The sequence below is a fragment of the Kogia breviceps genome, chromosome 9 (genome assembly GCF_026419965.1).
Source record: "Kogia breviceps isolate mKogBre1 chromosome 9, mKogBre1 haplotype 1, whole genome shotgun sequence".
NCBI lineage: Eukaryota > Metazoa > Chordata > Mammalia > Artiodactyla > Physeteridae > Kogia > Kogia breviceps.
Window position 1 is genome coordinate 83,347,109 of NC_081318.1, and position 20,222 is coordinate 83,367,330.

The 20,222-nt window shown below is 37.4% G+C and overlaps 1 protein-coding gene across 4 annotated transcripts in view; it reads left to right on the forward strand.

The window, feature by feature from the left end:
- Window positions 1-10,485: 10,485 nt before the first annotated feature.
- The window catches only part of HGF (hepatocyte growth factor), an 82,619-nt gene continuing 72,882 nt past the window's right edge, over window positions 10,486-20,222 (forward strand). The window contains exons 1-3 of one of the 4 annotated variants that reach the window (XM_067042723.1): window positions 10,486-10,762; window positions 11,034-11,160; window positions 19,035-19,200. In XM_067042723.1, the coding sequence (XP_066898824.1) occupies window positions 10,553-10,762; window positions 11,034-11,160; window positions 19,035-19,200 (503 nt within the window). In that variant the 5' untranslated portion in view covers window positions 10,486-10,552. Of the gene's footprint in view, window positions 10,763-10,790; window positions 11,161-19,034; window positions 19,201-20,222 lie in introns of those variants that run through there. The other 3 variants (XM_059074307.2, XM_067042725.1, XM_067042726.1) reach the window with 3 other exon arrangements.

Genomic DNA, 20,222 nt, shown 5'->3' on the forward strand with positions numbered 1-20,222 from the left:
ATCTCTAGTGGCTCTCTCAGGTTATCATCGTTAGGCTTATTGGTAGAAGGTAATTCATCCTTTGGATGGGGATCATGTCTCCTTTCCTTTGTATGGTCTTGTATCTATTAGTACATTGGGCAGTCAAAGATGATTAATGTTACTTCCTAGCAGGTGCAAGAATTGGAGTAGGTTTTAACATATGATTTTATGTTTGTAAAAAGACGTGTAAATACAACAGTCATCCAAGAAACAGTAAATGGGTTGGAGGGGATAAAAATACTTTCAATTACCCACTTTACACCCATAGGTCCTAGGGTATGTGGCCAGGATTTTTAGCAAAATCCATCTGTGTTTGACAGACTTTGTGTAATTCCTATAACTATTTTTTCTGCTCCTTTTAAATAAATTATTTGACTTTTTCTTTGCACTGCTACGTCAAATTTTCAGTTACTTTTGCATAAGAACTTTGGATTTACATCCCAGAGGAGGCTCTGGGAAGTTTTAGGGTATCAGATAAACTTGGACTGGAGGAGTGCCAGACATATAAAAGAGTCTCCAACAAGGATAATACTAGTTGTAAAATCCTCCTTCCTTAGGAATCTGAATAGATAAAGGAAAAGATAGTTTTGCAACTTCCTCTTTCAAACATACAGATCTCCGTCTTTCCAAACAGCAGTATTGTTTGCTAATCTTCCTGCACTGTCAAGTGTGATTTTTTGTGCTTTCTCCTGATTCCTTGAATAGACAGCACATTGCAAAATGTCTCTCTCAGAGAGCAGTTAGTGCATTATTGCACAGGGCAAGGCAGAAACCACTGCAAGGTTAAGATTGCCATCACAGACTGGTTAGTATAGACGGCTTTTTTTTTTTTTTTAAACTTCCATATTATATCATTCAATCAAGACTTCTTAAATACTTACTAAGTGAAAATACATATGAAGTGAAAGCATCTTTCCAAATTACCTTTCCAAAGCTAATTTGGAAAGATACAAGGAAATGTAAGGCTTAACTCCTACCTTTAAAGAGTTTACAAACTACTCAGGGAGGTTAGACATACATATATGTATTAGTTTTTACTGTTGTTGTAACCAATTACTACAAACCTGGTGGCTTAAACATAAAATTAATTACCTTAGTTAGTGTAAGTCAGAAGTCTGACATGGGTTTCGTTAGGATAAAATCAAGATAACAACAGGGCGGTGTTCTTTCTGGGGGTTCTAGGGGAGAATCTGTTGCCTTCTTCAGCTTCAAGAGGCTACCCCAATTCCTTAGCTTGTGTCCCCTTTCCTTCCTCTTCAAAGTCAGCAATTTGCACTTCTCTGACTCTTCATCAGTCATCATGGCTCTCTCTCTGAAATAGCTGGGAGAGTTTTTCTGATTTAAAGGACATTTGTGATGAGATAGCACCCACTTTGATAACCAAACATAATCTCCCATCAAAAGATCCTTAACTTTAATCACATATGCAGAGTTTCTTTCTCTCCTTTGCTATGTATATTCATCGGGTTGAGGGATTAGGACACAGATATCTTTGAGAGCAATTCTTCTGCCTACCACAACATGTATAATCACTGTGGCATCTTTAGCACCTAGCAGAGTGCTCCATAAATGTTTTGAATCAATGAATGGAAAGATTTATAAAGCAATATATTAAAGATACAAGGAAAGTGTGTTTTCGGTTTTGGAAACAGACATCACTTGTACATAAATTTACAAGACCTGGCTATGGCTACAGAAATATATAGTTGTTTGAAGGAAAAGATTTCAAGTCAAAAGATTCAAAGATATCTATTTAGAATATATTATAAGTACATGCTTATAGATACATCATTGGATGTTGTTAAATTATCAAAAATAAATCTAATGTTGATGCACGTAAATAGTTCCTAAGTTTTGCTATTACAAATCATGTACTATTAAGATAGTATTTATTAGAGCTGAAATCAATCTCAATAGAGCATCAACGGACATACATCTTGGGTTTTGTCTTAAATCAATGTCTAAAAGTGTATGTCAGAGAATAGGAGATATTTGAGTGTTCTACAAAAGTAGAACTTTGCTTTCAGTTTAAATTTCTTTTCGGTAAAGAGCAGACTTTGGGTCACTTAAAAATCTAGCAGTCTACTAAATGGTAAACTGGCTTTCCTTAGAGGAGTTTATGGTAGTTTTGACCAATAGATTTTATTTCTGCACTCATGTGTGTATCTGTAAGCTTATGTGCATAAAATTAAATGGTGAATTTACTAGTATTTTGTCATGCTGTTTGAAGACAAACATCAAAAATTTTGGATATGTTAGGTGAAAATTCATAAAGCTTATTCAGAATCTAAATAGTTTTGGGTGGTCACTAAGATATTCCAGACATCACTGTAGGCTCTAACTGGCAAGGTGGACAATATCTATTCAACCATTTCCTCTGTAGACTTGCATGTACAATGAGTGGGTAGCTTGAGTTACTTGGAAATAGGAAAAAAGCAGCGAACCTTTTAGCATTGAGAAAGGGAGTTGATAAGAATCTTTTGGATAAAGCATGCTGCACTTAATACCTTTTTTACCGATTTAATGGAACAGAACACAAATACTGTTAGTTTCTTGATGCCGTATTTCCTTTAAGTAACTTCAAGGAATTTATTTTAATGACATTTATCCAAGCAAGATGCCAATGCAAAGTTGAGCATGCCCAAAACATTTTACATTTAAAATTATCAAATTATTTTACTTATATTTAATTTTCACTAGCATTACTTTATAATATGGAATTCTGTGTCTCCTTCTACTTCCCTAGATTAGTTAATACATGCATACATATGGAAAACTTAAATTCATATTTAGTGCCACTTAAAATTTATCACAAAATATTAACAGACACTTCGGATTAAATAACTGTTAAATACTAGGGGTTTTCCTAACATCATCATTCCAAGAACATGTATTCACTCTGAATTTTAATTTAGGTATTTTCTGTTTGAGATATTAAATGACAAGAGCATCTAAAAGGACAATAATAATTAAAATTGTATTGCACTCTTAAATATTTCCCATGTGCTTTGTGTGACTATTCGCTAATCACTATGTTACCAAGGCTATTGCCCCAGCATCATACCCCTGCCTCTCCCTTGAATGGAAACCAATTACTCTTACCTAAATTTCAAGAGGAAGTTGCAAAGAGAAAACAACAAGAACTGGTTAGAACCAACTAGGCCCAAGATGGTGGAAGACTTGACTTCCAGTAGTCCTTGAGCCTCATACGCTCATTGTAACACATTAGCATGCTAAATGACACATCCACCAGTGCCATGACAGTTGACAATTGCTGTGACAACAACCAGAAAAGCCCAAGCAAGGACTGAAAAAGAGGGTTGCATCAGTTCCGGGTCCAAACCACATCCATGTGATAAGTCATGACTATTCCTTCCAATTTTTCCTTTCCCCCCCACTTTACCTCAACCCTCCTATAAATTTGGTGTCTCTGCCCAAATTGGGTTGAGAAGTTGATTTGCGAACTAAGTTCTTGCTTTTCAATTCTTTGGCCATCGAATAAAGCTTGAGCTGTTTTAGTCTCAGCATCAGTTTCATGATTGGCTGTGCAAATCCAATTGGAAAAAGAACTTCCCTGGCTGAGACAAGGAGGTCTAGGCTGGGGCTAGGGCCCCGGCGTGGGGGCCAGTCAACCAATTCAGCAACAATTACTATAATTGATAATTATAAAATAAATATAATTATAAATAATTGTTACAAGAAGCTGTCCTCTCCCTGGACCCCCAGATCAGGCATCGAGAGATTTATACTCTCTAACAGGCAGAGTCGATGTTCCCACTCAGCCCTGAAATAGCTACAGAAGACGGACCGTTGCCCCTCTGCTTCCCATAAGATTATGGGAGTAAAATCTCTGAGCTGGGAATGAGACAGGAGGGAAGGGGGCAGGGCACAACTATTAGCCATTGAGGATAAGACAAAAACTGGTTAGAACAAACTAGGCCCAAGATGGCAGAAGATATGACTCCCAGTAGACCTTGAGCATCATTACATGCTCACTGTAATAAATTATCATGCTAAATGACACACCAACAGGCACCAGGACAGTTCTGAGGCCGACCATAAAAGGGCAAAAATTGAGGCGACTTCCCTGGTGGTCCAGTGGGTAAGACTCCGCGTTGCCAATGCAGAGGGCCGGGGTTCCATCCCTGGTCGGGGAACTAGATCCCACACACATGCCTTAACTAAAGATCCCACATGCTGCAAGTGAGACCTGGCGCAGCCTAAATAAATAAATAAATATTTTAAAAATTAAAAAAAAAAAAAAAGGAGGTGGAGAGGAACATGGGTTAAAGGCCTATGAAGCACCTCAGGGTCTTGTAAAACTGAGCAATGACCCAATTCCTGGAAATTTCCTCCCCTTCCCCAAAACGGTTGGAATACTCCTCCCTCTCATTAGCCTATGAAATTACCCAGCCTGTAAAAACTAACCACCCCATCTTTCGGGGACTCTTGCCTTCTGAGATGGCCCACCCACTATCTGTGAAGTGTGTATCTCCCTGAATAAACTTGCTTTCACTTAAAAAAATTATTACAACCCTAATTATAATCATTTTGCCAATGAGTAGAGTGAATTAAGTTTTCCAGGTTTGCTCAGTAAGTGAAATAATTAGGACTTGAACTAGCTAGTCTTAACTTTGCACTCTTTGCATACATTAAGAAAGAATTAAATAAATCCATAATAAGGAATGTTAAATTGTACGGCCTTATGGTTATATATTGTATAGAAATCCTGAATTAAAAATTAAGCAAGACACCGGTTTTTTTCTGATAATTAACTTGTCAGATGATGCAGAATAACCATAACATGAAATAGCACTTTGGAGAGTTAGGAATTTGTTTCTGAGCAAAAATTCAGGGAAAAAAAAAAACCAAAACAAAACCTAAAACCTGGAAAAAAATATTAGTATACCTTTAAGCACAAGAAATGTTACGATAAATATATTGTTTGGGGTTGGATAGAATAGCTAAAGAAATTATTTTATTTACTTTTAAAAGGAGGTTATAACCTCTCTTATTCATAAAAATAAAAAATAAAAGTTTAAGATAGCTATAATCAAGTGTTCTCCATTGTGGGTGTCCTGCTAAATGTCATCACCTATTCAATAAATGAGGTGGAATTCTGTTTTAGAGTTTCAGGGTGAGAACGTTTGGTTCATTCTAGAGTTATTTTTCTCCCTTCACTCAGGATTAGATTAAAGCATCCAGCAACATACTTCATCTGTCCTTTAAGGCTGGCATTTTACATAATTTTGTTATTTTCCCCTAATATTGTGAATTGAAAAGCATATAAATTTAGCAATTAAAAAAAAAAGTTTCAGGAACCATGAATTTCCCTCCTCATATTCAACGCTGCACTGCCAGTAAAAAGTGATGTTTCTGATGGATTTGGCTCTATAAAGTCTCCAGGGGTCCAGTGAGTACAAATACTCCCGAACCTGAAAGGGCTAAGAAGTCAGCCAAGGACACTACCATTTAGAGTAAGGAGTCCCAGGCTCATAGATTAGGAATTTAAGGGTAAGCTTGCTTAACAACCTAAACCCCATTGCCTTACAAACAAACTAGATAGAAATTCAGTCATTTAAAAAAAATTACCAAGGTTATTATGTTATATAGGACCATGCTATCATAGCATTAAGTTAAATAGCTCTTTAAGTACCTCATAAGTAGGGCCAATAGACCAGATGAGCTATGTACAGTATAGAATATTATAAGGAAAAAACACTCCCCACCCATACCCCCCAACACACACACGTCCATTCATGTGAAAGCAGTACTCAACCAGGTGAAGCCTTTTTCTCTCAAGTTTGAAATATAATTCCTGGTATTGAGTGCCATCTGGTAAACGGAGTTGCCCTCAGATATCCCCACGACCACAATAAACATGCAACATGTACATATAATAAAAAGGAAACCTCAATTTTATTGTGTGGCTTTTTAGATGTAAAAAATAAATGGATCAAACAGTTGCTTTGAAAAATTCCTTATTGTGAATATTTGTTTTCTTACACTAATGATTTTATCATGTTGGGTTCTAAACTCAGAAAAAAGACATGATTCCCTAAATTCACACATTTTACTAATATGCCAATGTCCAACGTACCAGGTGTGGAATGCTTAGGCTTTATAAGTTTGGGGGCACTCCAGATTTAACAAAACAGCCAACACCTGGAAATACATAAAAGCTGGCCTCTAAACGCAAGGTGATGAGTGTTAGTTAACTAGGCCCCCTGGATTCAAAGAATGGCCCCTTGGCAGCTCAAAAAAGAAAACTGAAAACGCAGCATCATAGAGTTTAGTTTTAGCTCAGATTTCCTGGTGTTCTCAACGCCTATCTTCTCTTTACTCCCCAAAGGCAAGGAACAGCTCTAATCATGACTGTCCTTTTGGTTTTAGAAGAATTTTTTCTAACATACTCCGCTATTGCTATATAGACATTAATGAACTGCATGAAGATTTCTGCTTAAGTATGTATGATACATTTCTACAGAAAAAGTAACCCTGCTTTTTTACACACTTGACCATTCCTACCTTGTGATGATGTTACTGTCATTTTCCTGGATGCTGCCTTGTGGTCTTACCACAAATTCTGCAGCAGATTTCCTGGGACTGTGGCAAAAGTCAGGGGTAAGAGTTGAGCCTATGATTTGATTGAGTAAACATTAATCTTTTTAGTGGTAAATCTATGTTGAATTAACTTTAAAAACCTTACGTTACATCTATGATGCATCCTAAAGTCCTGCCAGGGGTTTTCAATTAGGTCATTAAAGAAAAAAAATGTAATAGACAAAGACCTGCCACATTCCCAGACACCCTATACTTGAATGTATGGGTTGTATCACATTCCTTAGTAGACAGGTGTTTTGTGAAAAATAACGATTTAAAAAACTTTTTCTCATGACAAATTTTTCTGTGCTTGTGTCTGTCCTGTGTGCCTGACACATCCTCCAAACAATGACCTGTCTTCTGTTCAAAAGAAAAAGTAATTTGGAGTCCTGTTATACTTGTTCAAACTATGTAAAATACTAATAGAAAGAAAGTTGGGGGATTTCAAAGTAAATGTCACCAACGTACAGATTAATTTTTAGTATCCTTTTTCTTTCATCTTTAACAGTCATTGTTTTGCTCTACCCCTCTGCTTGAGCCTACAATCACATTAAAATGACATTTAAATGACTTCTTAGACTAGATAAAAATTATCTAATAGAACTTTCTGCAATGATGGAAATATTCCATATCTGCATTGTTCATGACGGGAACGACATACATTTGATGGTTAAGTATTTGAAACATTGATAGTGCAACTTTGAAAGTGTAGTTTTAATCTTACTTAAGGTTTTACATAGCCACATATGGCTTGTGGCTAACAGGCTGACAGCACAGGGTGAAGTTTTTACGTGGCCATTGTACCCTGTCTTGAAGAAATTTTCAAATAAACATGCTATCATGCCTACTTTTATCATATTGTTTTCTGATTCTGCTTCACTTATTTATAAATGTTTTCTATCTGATCCAAAGTTATAGTTGAAGTAGTACTCAGTGTTAGATATTAGACACTTTTCAATTTTGTTTTCTGAAAAGCAATTACCCAATAACCATTTTCTATCCCTAGAACATACACTCCTTCACTAGGAGCTACTGTTAAAGGTACTTGTGTCTTAGTCTTTTTGAGCAGCTACAACAAAACACCACAGAGTGGGTGGGTGATAAAGAGCAGAAATTTATTTCCCACAGTTCTGGAGGCTGGAATTTCAAGATCAGGGCACCAGCAGATTTGGTGTCTAGTGAAGGCCTACTTTCTGGTTCATAGATGGTGCCTTCTTGCTGTGTCCTCACATGGTGGAAGAGGCAAGGAATCTCCCCAGAGTCTCTTTTATAAAGGCACTAATCCCTTTCCCAAAGCACCTCCCAAAGACTCTACCTCCTAATACTATCATCTTTGGGGGTTAAGATTTCAATATTTGAATTTTGGGGGGGACACAAACATTCAGATGGTAGCACCTTGGATATAAGTCAAGGCAAATTAATGTGTCGACCAACACTTTTATGTACATGCTCTGAAATGAGCTGTATTATCTAAAGGAAATCAATACAAATCATAATAAATTTTGCAATATTTCCTACATTAAAGGTAATCAACACGATTGTTTAGTGGTGAGGCCTACAGATGAAAAATTACCATTTAGAGGGTGGAACAAATAAGTAGGGAAAGAATGAGAAGATATGGTTGCATGGGAAAGATAAGCCATCTCAAAGATGACACAGGTACTTTTTTTCTTATGCTGAAGGTAAGAATTGCATAAAAGTATAGTGACCACTAAAGAATTCATATAAGTAGAATAATGAAATTTTAAAGCTAGGAAGAAGGTTGGAAATCTTTCAATCTGGATCTGTCAGTGCGGCATAGTATTTGATAGCAGTGACTTGATACCTGGATAGCTGTGGCTTTGAATCACATGCTATTGGCAGTTTAACCTAAAGTGAGTTACTTATCATCTCTAAATCTGTTTTTTAAAATCTGTAAATCAGAGACAATAATACTTACCTCTTATACAGCTCCTGTTTAGGGGTGGGTGGGTAAGTGAGATAACACATTTGAAATGTTGAGCCAAGTATCAATACCTGGTACATAGGCTAATTTTAGTGATTATAATCTTGTACAAAAGACATGTGGTTCTTCTTATGAGGTTTACAGAAGTTAACCCCATCCTATGGGTTGTGACCAACAATGTTCAACTCTCCCACCTGCATCTTTATTCCTTTGGGATCTTGAACAAGTTATTTAAGAATAAAAATAATCTACTTAAGTTTCATCAACTATAAAATGGGAATTATAATAATTCCTTTTAATGTAGGTTTATTGTAAGGATTAAATAAGAATCTTTTTAAGAGTACTTGGTACAAGGCTTAGCATACACTAAAAACTCAATGCATATTAGCTGTCATTTCAATATAGATAAACCAAATAACCTGTCAAAATAGAAATATAAATAAGGTTAAGCATTTATTATATTTAATGTGCCAATAAAAAATTGTGAAGATGTGTGACCTGTTAAATAAGTTTATTCAATTTCTTTTCAGTGCCCTGAATCTCTTATCCAGGATAGATTTTGCCCCAAGCTATAATGATAATTAAAATTATGCTTATGGCCCTGATTCTGTTTTCTCTGAGAAAGAGAAAACAAATAGAAAGACTGGTCTTCATTCTTTACCTATAAGAATTTACCTACAGAAAAATCTAGCTTCTTTAAAAGGCGTCTGAATCCCTAGTAAAGCACAGGAGATACCATGGGGCAATTCAGAATCATGGTCACGCAATATACTGAAATTGAGAATTGTAATAGAAAGTGAAAAGGAAAGTAAAATAGGCTGACAAATGATTTTTAAGTTTGCTTCGTTTTGTTCCTATAAGTAGAAAATGATCATAGAGAAGGATTAACAGTAGGAAAAGGTAAGATGAAGTGGATTCCTCAAAACTAGTTCTTAATCACTAGCTTCTCTAGCTCTCCCCCAACCTCAGGTTCTTTCTGGAGGTGGCGGTGGACTGAACTGGAGGATGAGGAGTGAGAAGTGCGCAGGGAAGGCTGTTCTGTGGATGGTTTTAATTTCGCCCACTACCATCTCTGTACAGCTGCACACTGCTCCAGAGACATTCCACATTATGCCCACTTTCCTTTCTTCTGTGGACGGAGACACTGTTCCTACCTGTACCCATTTCAGAGATACACAGGGGCAACTATACCCTCAAATCCATTAAATATAAAGCAAGCTCTTACCTAAAGTAATCAAAGCATCACCTCAAGGTGCAAAGACAAATCTCTAGATAACAAGTGTCTGTCCCTTATCTCCACTGCCACCCCAATGCAAGCTCGTCTTCTCTCCACTTAGATTTAGGGAGGCTGCTGAGCGCAGGCGGGACGGAGCTAGAGAAGAAGAGGGGTATGAATTATTTATGAATTCAACCCCCTTGAGAGAGTTCCAGTGAAAGTTAGTCTTAGAAGTTACCCACATGTGTGAGTGAGTGTGTATGTGTGTGTGTGCACAAGGACATGTAATCCGTGCCACGTTTATCTGTCAGAGAGAGGCAGTGGGTAATCCCAATGTCTTAGACATTTTAAGAAGAGTACATGACCAGATTTTATCACAGACCCCAAATCAGACAAATTTCTTCTATGTGCTTTTGGTACCTTTGTGGTGACTGGGGAGTTTAGCTCAGCTTTTGCAAAAAGCTACCTGCTTTGAGCCCATTGGGCCGGGGCAATTTTCCTGCCTGACACTGTGGGTGCTCTTGTTTTGCTTGTTTATTTATTTTTACCCCACAATAACATACCCTTTTCTCACCGGACCTCTTGCTGTCTGGGCTGGACCAGTCTGCGCTCTGCCTGCCAGCCTGCCTCCCCGCTCCTTCCCGGGCTCTGACCACCTGGGGAGCCTGTGTCCGTGTTTGGAATCCCTGGATTGCTCTAGTAGTGAAACTAGAGAGATTAGGAGCTGACGCACATTTGACAGAAAGGCAGTGCTTTGCTTTCTTCTTATGCTGCTTCCCCTTCCTCTTTTCCCAAATAGAGATGTAAACACGTGTATTTTCCTGTTTAAATTTACCGAATTGGTCCTCTGCCTGTGCCTTGATTTAGCTATTGGGCTGAGCCTTGCTCCTCCCTTCCCTGCTCGGATAGGAGCCACTGAGATCTGGAGCTCCAACTTCCAAATTGAAGCTGGCCTCAGGCCAGGTGACCTTCTCTTTGTAAGTCTCTTTCCTCAGCAGAGTGGGGGTGGGGGAGTGGGGGAGCTGCGATCTGTTTGGTGCTGTTGGGGGGTGGGGGGTGGCGAGGCAAGGAGGGGGGTGGAAGAGAGTAAAGGGGCTGTTGTTAAACAGTTTCTTACCGTAAGAGGGAGTTCAGACCTAGATCTTTCCAGTTAATCACACAACAAACTTAGCTCATCGCAATAAAAAAGCAGCTCAGAGCCGACGGGCTCTTCTGGGCACTGAGTCGGAACAGGATTCTCTCACCCAGGCATCGCCAGTGGGATCCGCCAGCACACCCAGCAGCACCATGTGGGTGACCAAACTCCTGCCAGCCTTACTGCTGCAGCACGTCCTCCTCCACCTCCTCCGGCTTCCCATTGCCACCCCCTATGCAGGTTAGTTTTCCCTTTTTCTTCCTTATTATTATGATTCTTTAACTCTCTCTTGCTAACCTTTCCTTTTCCTAACGCTCTCTCTTTACCCTATCCCCAGCATCCTTCCTTAACTCTGTATGTGGTATGGGTTTTTAAAATCTCTCATTTAGCTTTCTTTGGACATTCTCTTTCTGTTTGAAAAGCATTTAAAAAGATACTTAGCATCCCCTCTGGTGTTTCCATCCCCCTCCCCATGGATCCAGCGCCCTCTCACTTAGCCTGAGAGTCAGGGATGGTGGGGCGGGAGCGAGATGCTAACACTGGCTGCACTTTGCTGGTTTGGATAAATTTAAAGCTGAAGAGAGGGAGGAAAGGGATGGTCAGTACAGCAGGGACATTTTTTTTTTTTTTTCCAGAGGACAATTTTCCATGACAATCCACTACCCCACATCACGCAGTCAACATTCAGGGCCAAATTATGACTTAATACACGTTTTCATTTGGAGAAGGCAGATTAAACTCTGAGCATATGCATGTTATAAAAATGAAAGAGAGAGCCTCTCTCCTAAGGTCTCATTCTTTCTGGGTATGGATGCCTGCCCTTTTGAAACTGCAGGGCCAAGGAGGCAAAAATTGTGTGACTCTGATTATAGCTGTAGAACTGCTCCTTTCGGCCTCCCATTTTCTCCCCAGAATTTACAGGTTGGGAAGGAGTTGCTTGGGAGTTCATATTGCCTGGCAGTTTAGAGGTTTCATTTGCTGCTTTGGGAAGTTTTCTGTTGTTATCAGGGCAAGAGGAAACATCTGTATTTGGTTGTATTATCATTGTCTTGGCTGGGATGCCAACGGGAGAAGGTAGTGAGCATCATAGGTGGGCACAGGGGAATAAAAGGATGGAATAACTGCCCAGAGAGTAGACATAGTTATTTTTAATAATATAAGACAGAGAACTGAGATATATCTCAGTTATATCTTTTGAGATAAGTTAAATATGACATTTATCAGACCTCCAATCTAGTTTCCAATGTAATACAAGGTTGAAAACACCAAGAATTTGCAAAATGATGAGGAAAATCAGTCCCACCTGGCTTTCTTCGATTTTGTGATGTGTCCCTTTTGGAAAACAACACTGTGTGGGAAGTGTCAGTTCGAGAACATTTATGTTAGATTTCTGAAGAGGTGAAAAAAAAAGTTCAATCTAGCAGGTTATCACCTTTGAGATGGGTCATGTTAAAATTGATTCTTATACGACATTGCTGGTTTGTGGGATTCTGAGTATAAATTGAAATGACAGCTAATATTTTGAGGACTTTCATTTTTCAAAGATCAAAATGTTGATGGGCTGGAGTAGAATATGGTTACCTGGAATCATCTGTGCTTATGCATGGGGCACACAGTGTGGAAAACCCAAACGGTAGATCAACCATAGACAATGTCTATTTGTTTTTGGCATGCATTGCGAAGTTTTGGCAGGAGATATACATTTGTAATTATATTTCATTTTGGCTAATGTTGAAATGACTGCGTTTCCTGAGGATAGGGGGAATGCAGCCCAAGGGTATGCTGCAGGCAAGGAGAGGCCAGTTGGGAATTACAAGTAATAGAATAATTCCTAAAGTGGATAATGCTAAAATTGTTAACAAAAGAGGGTCTGCCTTTGTCTGGGTGGCAACTTTGTTTTGATAGTTTAAAAAAAAATAACTTTGTTCAAAGTGGAAAACATGGATAGTCCTCTTAGAACATACAAAGAAAGCCTGTTCTTTTTTATATCATCTAACATTGAACATTTAGAATTTTGTTGTTACTTGCTTCCGTTATAGTTTTTGATTGAGCTTATGAGTCTGCTTTTTTACCTATTGTGAAATAAGACAATATTTAAAAAGAAGTGGATACTATAATGAGGTGACAACCAGTTATGAGCAGAACATATTATGGAGATATTTTTAGAAAAGTTTCAGAGAAGTTAAAGAAATGTTCAATATAATAGACCCAAGCCATCTTTATAGGAATTGGTTTACATAGGATTATCCTCTGTCCACTCCCACCTACACTGGATACAAATATCCAATCCCCACTAGCAACAACAACAAAACATTAAATGAGCACCTACTATCAAGGAGCCTGTGGGAGATATACAGATGAACATGTGAGAAAGAAACCTACATTTTGTTTTGTTTTGTTTTGTTTCTTTTACTGACTCTCCACCCCAATACGTTCATTTGTTTTAACATTTTATTGGCGTATAATTGCTTTACAATGGTGTGTTAGTTTCTGCTTTATAACAAAGTGAATCAGCTATACATATACATATATCTCCATATCTCCTCCCTCTTGCATCTCCCTCCCACCCTCCCTATCCCACCCTTCTAGGTGGTCACAAAGCACCGAGCTGATCTCCCTGTGCTATGTGGCGGCTTCCCACTAGCTATCTATTTTACATTTGGTAGTGTGTATATGTCCATGCCACTCTCTCACTTTATCCCAGCTTACCCTTCCCCCTCCCTGTGTCCTCAAGTCCATTCTCTACATCTGCGTCTTTATTCCTGTCCTGCCCCTAGGTTCTTCAGAACCATTTTTTGGTTTTAGATTCCATATATATGTGTTAGCATACGGTATTTGTTTTTCTCTTTCTAACTTACTTCACTCTGTATGGCAGACTGTAGGTCCATCTACCTCACTACAAATAACTCAATTTAATTTCTTTTTATGGCTGAGTAATATTCCATTGTATATATGTGCCACATCTTCTTTATCCATTCATCTGTCAATGGACACTTAGGTTGATTCCATGTCTTGGCTATGGTAATTAATGCTGCAATGAACATTGTGGTACATGACTATTTTTGAATTATGGTTTTCTCAGGGTATATGCCCAGTAGTGGGATTGCTGGCTCATATGATAGCTCTATTTTTAGTTTTTTGAGGAACCTCCATACTGTTCTCTATAGTAGCTGCATCAATTTACATTCCCACCAACAGTGCAAAAGGGTTCCCTTTTCACCACACCCTCTCCAGCATTTATTGTTTGTAGACTTTTTGAAGATGAAACCTCATTTGTTGAGTGACTGTTATGGACCAAGTTCTAAAACAAAGCTTATTTAATTCTAATAAGATTGGCATTATTGGATTGACTCATCTTACATGAGGAAACTGAAATTAAAGAACTTAATTTTTTTTTCTTATTACCTTACATAATGGATAGAGCTGAGATTCCTACCCAAATCTATGTGAATGAAATATTCAATGTGCATTTTTCCCTTTTATTTATATTGAATACAGCAACAGTGAAATCAACTGAAACTCACTTTAAAAAATCCATTTTGCTAAGTAATATAAGAACAATTCTGTGTTAGAAGTATTATTATGATATGGTTGAGAGTTCATTTCTAGCTTAGAGGATCTAAACCAGGTTTAGGGAGTATGCAATACTCAAGTTGAGTGTGAAAATACAGGTAGTAGTACGGTCAGTACTTAAGTCAGGGGAACACAAAGAGGCTGAAGGTACTGAAGGGAGAAAGTATAAGGACAGGCAATCACGTAGGGCTGGTGTACTGAGTACCTGAGGAGGAGGAGTATGGCCTGGGTTTGGAAAAGTAAGGTAGACTAGCATGTATGCTTGAATATCAAGCTAAATTACACTATTTTAAAAATTATGGGTCACAGCTGGAAGTTTTTGAGTTGACAAGATACCTGACTGAAGTGTGGTTGTTTTAGTTGATGTGTGGAGGAGAGCTGCAGGCAGAAACAGACAGTGAAGGAAGAGACCAGGAGGATGAATGAGGAAGTGGCGTGGAAGTAGAAGGAGGGAAGTATCTAGGGAGGTCCCTATTCTCACACTGAACATCATTTCTTTTGTAAATCTTTTTGGAAGAGATACTTATGCTGCTTGCTTCTCAAATACCAACATTTGATTTAAATCTGACTCGATCCCTTCTTGACATCTTTATTTATGATATTGTTCCCTTCTCTAAAGAAGGGATGAAAGTTGTCCACTTGTGAAACCCAAGTCCTAGATAATAGAAATGAAGATTTGGACTTGTATTTATGATTTTTGCCTTTGGGAAGTAAATCTCCAGTCACCACCATTACCTTCCATTAATTATTTGTGTACTTTCATCTTAACATCTTGCCACTTCAAGCTGTTAATCACTAATCATGTGGGTAGATTTCTCAGAAAATGTGGAGCCAGATTCCTGCTTCTTTCCACACCCTGCAAATCCTTTCCTTTGCATGATTTTTCTTTGAAGTCAATGGTTAGTCCATACAGAGAAGAAAATATATGAGGTACTGAGAGAAATGAGTGTGAGGCCCAGGGACCAGAGGGAGAAATGTGTCTTTCTTCAAGCACCTTGATACATTTGACCCTACTTTCTGTTTGTAGCTTTTCACTGAGAGCCTAATGACTTCAGTTTTAAAATAGGGACTTTGGTTTCTTCAGGAAATATAGCCACAGAATGTTTTCCCATACTGAGGGAAGAGAGAAAAGGAGTTGCAATTTAAAATATAAGAAAGCATGACAAAGTTGCAGTGATCTCTTACCCTTTGATTTCATTTCAATGTTTTGTTTATAAACTTCAACTAGCAGTCACGCACAAAAAATAGTAGGGAAAAATCTGATCCAAAGATATTTTTGAGTTTCCTCCCAAATTAAGCTTGTCTTTTAACTGTTGTTAAAACAAGCATCAGTTGTTAATACATATGGAAGAGAAAGTTAAAAGTATTTTCAGCAAAGGAATTTTATTTTCAGATGCTGTTTTTGAATGACTTCTGTTTTGAATTTTTCTTTTATTGAAGAAGGAATTAATTTTATTGATGTGTGGATTACATGACGTACAACTAGCTTGAACTTCACATTTTTGAATAATTAGTTACTGACCTAATGATATGACTGAATTATAAGGGAAAGCTTCTAAATCATGAGAAATAAAGAGGAATCTTAGTATCTGGTTCTGATTGCCCCTGATTAGATTTGTAGCCCCAGACAAGCTTTTCTCTCCTATTTATTATCTAGTAAAGGGAAATCATAGATTTATTTGCTTTTCAGGATACTTTTTGATCTTTAGATGAAAGGTAGTGATCAAAAGTTTATCAGCAAGCAAGAGTAGACTCTTTTTATGAGGTACAGCCAGGCATTAACACATTACAATAGGACAGCTGAGGAACTGCGGAATTAAATATAATCAACGATCCCACAGAAACCACTTTTCTCTAGTCATCCTCAGTGCCTTCCTTCATGTTGTATGGTTCTGAGAAAAGAAACCAGAGCACTGACCAGGTATTCTATTTTATTTGATAATTGGTAAAATACATGTCTGAACTCAATGTTTGTCTTAGACTTTTAAAATTTAGTTTTATGTTCTTCTCTCACACTGAAACATAGGTAATAAATACATAATACATTAGGCCAATTTTAATTCTATACTTTTAGTTAATTGAATTTATTTTATATATATGTATATATACACATATATATGTATATATATACCACAATTTTTCACTTTGGCAGATAGTTTTTTGAATAGATTTTCTGCGTCCATTAACCACTATTTGTTTCTGAGAAGTATTCCAATTTATACAGGAATTCAGATGATTTTTATGCTGTGAAACATTTCACAGCACCTAAGAAATAGTGCACTAATGTCAAAAGAAGCAGAAACTCTTAGTGGAGAAACTTACCTCCCATTAACATGGTCCTGTGGCAGAAACCAATATTTGAAAAGAATAATACCACTTCTTTGCTTGGGAGAATAATGGTTTCTTTTCTTATGCCAGAAATTAAAGGATGAAATTTCAAAAACAAAACTAAAACTTTGCATATTCATAACATTTTTAACCCAAATTGATTTCCAAATGATTATAGTTTAAATGGCTCCTTTTACTTCAAATATAATATAACTTTCATTTTGTAAATTGAGTAATGGGTTATTAGCATTGAAGGTAATTAAACAAAGTCACTTGGCAAGTCAATAAGAATGCCAGAATTATCATCAGTCTGCCAACGTTATGCAAGGCATTTGGTCCACACTCAATAAATAACATGTTGATGGATTATTTGGTTGACTGAATTTCTATGTTAAAATGTCTTTTAAATTATATTTGTTCTACCATAGCCATTCCATTTTATAGGGCAAAGAAAAGTTGAAGAAAAGAAAAGAAAATGAAAGCATTATTACAGAAATTAGTACCAGTCTTCTGTGGATTGTGTTCTGGAGTTTTATAGAGAACCAGAAATTTTGAGGAATTCATGTTTTCTCTCACTTACTGTGGACTTCAGGTTAGGATAGATATTAACGGGTAGCATCTGCATGCTTAATAAAACAACTGGAGCCAGTGGTTGCTGGCAGACTTAAGAGTGTGATGCCATTCTTGGTACCTCACTCTGTTAAGCCATATTTCCAAATTTTCTACAGAAAAATTTTCACCCTCCTTTCTTGGCATATTTCACCACGTTTAAAGACAAGAAGTGATTTCCTGTTCTGCCATCCAAGTTATTTTTCTACTGATAGCTTTAACCAAATCTTCAGAAACTGTTTACAAGCCGTTATTTCCACATGCTTTCTTAACAAGTCTTAAAGAGAGATGGCATCATACGTGTTTAAGAGTGGGGGCTCTGACCCAGGCAGCTGGATTTTCAATCAGATCTTCTAAGTCGTCAATTTTCCCGTGTCTTGGTTTCGTATCTTAAAAATGAACGTATTGGGCTTCCCTGGTGGCGCAGTGGTTGAGAATCCGCCTGCCGATGCAGGGGACACGGGTTCGTGCCCCGGCCTGGGAAGATCCCACATGCCGCGGAGCGGCTGGGCCCGTGAGCCATGGCCGCTGAGCCTGTGCGTCCGGAGCCTGTGCTTCGCAACGGAAGAGGCCACAACAGTGAGAGGCCCGCGTACCACAAAAAAACCAAAAAAACAAACCAAAAATGTACGTATTGTTACTGCCTTTGTTATAAGGGTATTCAAATGAATTGACAGGCAGAGGAGGGGCACAATTATGTCCATCCTTGTTCTACAACAGCTGCAAAATCTCTCAGACAATTTGATCCTCATTGTGAAGAGGTGATTATCATTAGAAACCAGGTAACTTTGGGCAAATTAAGAATGAAGAAGCAAGTTCTTCATATTCTAAAGTTATCCATAAGATTAAGTCTCTTGGGATGTTTTAGCCTTGCTCTTCAGCTTTTTAATAGGAGGCTTCATGCTATCTAGGGGCCTGGTAGAATACTCTGATGAAGAAAAATGATATTGCTACATTAAAGGATGAAGTTTTACATACATTTGATTTACAACATTTGGCTTGATTTCAAAACAAGCACTTCAGTGATACTGAGAAATAGTGCCCCAAAGCACAGAAAACACTTATGTAGGAAATGAAAGGGCAAAAATATGAATAGTATGAAATACTTTAAAGAACAAGTCAGAAAAATTTACCCAGTGCACCATTTGTAGTGAGAAGTTTCTCACCTGTCATTGAATTGGCTTATCTAATTAGTACTATAACTTACATAAGGACCAATTGTAGAAGGAAATGACAGATTTAATTATAGAGCATGATATGATATGTCCTGGCACTGTCTTTCATACTATTTGGAGAATACCATGTTATTTATTTCTTAAGAGTGAACTCTGTCCTAATTTTTAAAAGCATCCTTCATTTGAAAGAATGTAGATAAATGACTCTGTATGTGAAGTTATTTTTTCTTCACTGATTAACTATCCCTCTCTTGATCTTAAGTATCTGAGAGTATCATTACCCACATTACTCCACCCCCCAACCCCTGGAGGTCTGGTATGTTGTCAGATAAAATCATTACCTTGTAGATGATTCTTAGGGATATTTTTTTCTATATGAGCCTTAAAAGCTTTTCCCCTATGTTTTAAAAAAATTATTATTATTAATAGAAGGACAGAAGAAAAGAAGAAACACACTTCATGAATTCAAAAAGTCAGCAAAGACTACTCTAATTAAAGAAGACCCATTACTGAAGATAAAAACAAAAAAAATGAACACTGCAGACCAATGTGCCAATAGATGTATTAGGAATAAAGGACTTCCATTCACTTGCAAGTAAGTTGCTTCATTTGTTCTTAGAATAATTTTCCAAATATAGCATGGAGTCATTATCATCATCTTTTTTGTATTCAATGCAATGTACTCTTAAAATTGTAAGCTTGATTTTAGTTTTAACTCATTGCAACAGAAGACTTAGCTCTCATTTGATGTAAATATGAGTAAGGGAGAACACATAAACTGAGATCTTTTAGAATCCACAGTGGCTTTAGTTATGGAATTTATATTTTCTCATCTTATGAACAACTGAACTTTAGGAACTAAAATTCAATTAGATTAACTTTTTATCTCTCTAATATTTTACAATATTCTCTTCAGAGTAAACTTTTTTTTTTTTTTCTTACAAGAGGAGTGGAGGAATTTTCGGAATAGAAGTTGGCCAACAACCAAAACTTACTGCAACTTGTATCATTGTGTTTAGGGATGTAAATAAAAAACATTGAGATAATTAGATTAAAAAACTAGAGGGATTGGTGTCAGCAGCAGAGGCTGTTTAAAAGAAGTTAGCGGGTAGTGATGATGAAGTTTTAGGTGAAAAGTGATGAGGCAATTCAAAGAGGCATGAGGGGACTCAAATGGAGAGTTTTCTTATCTTTTGAAAGTTTCTCTGTGACCTCCCAGGGAAAAATTCCTTACAACTTTGCCAGTATGCCAGAGGATAAAACTTGGAGTTTTGGGCCATGAAGGTAACAATTTCATCTGAATAGTTTTCCAAATTGCCAGAAGAAAATGCATTTCCTAGTTCTTCATAAATATTCCCTCCCCACACTTACTTTCCACCTTTTAATTCCCTATTTCATCCCACTTTAACAGGAGTGCACATGGCGTCCTGTCACTTTTGAATTCTACTCTATTACATTTGGGTAGCTAACACATAATGTGAACACAGATTTTAGTAATGTCATGGCAAGAGGTCCTAAATTCGTCTTGCCTTTCTCAGAGAAATAAGTGTTATGGGCCTGAGGAGAAAGGACATGGTTAGAGGAGGTCTTCAATAGATTTAGCAGGAGGAGAGACTA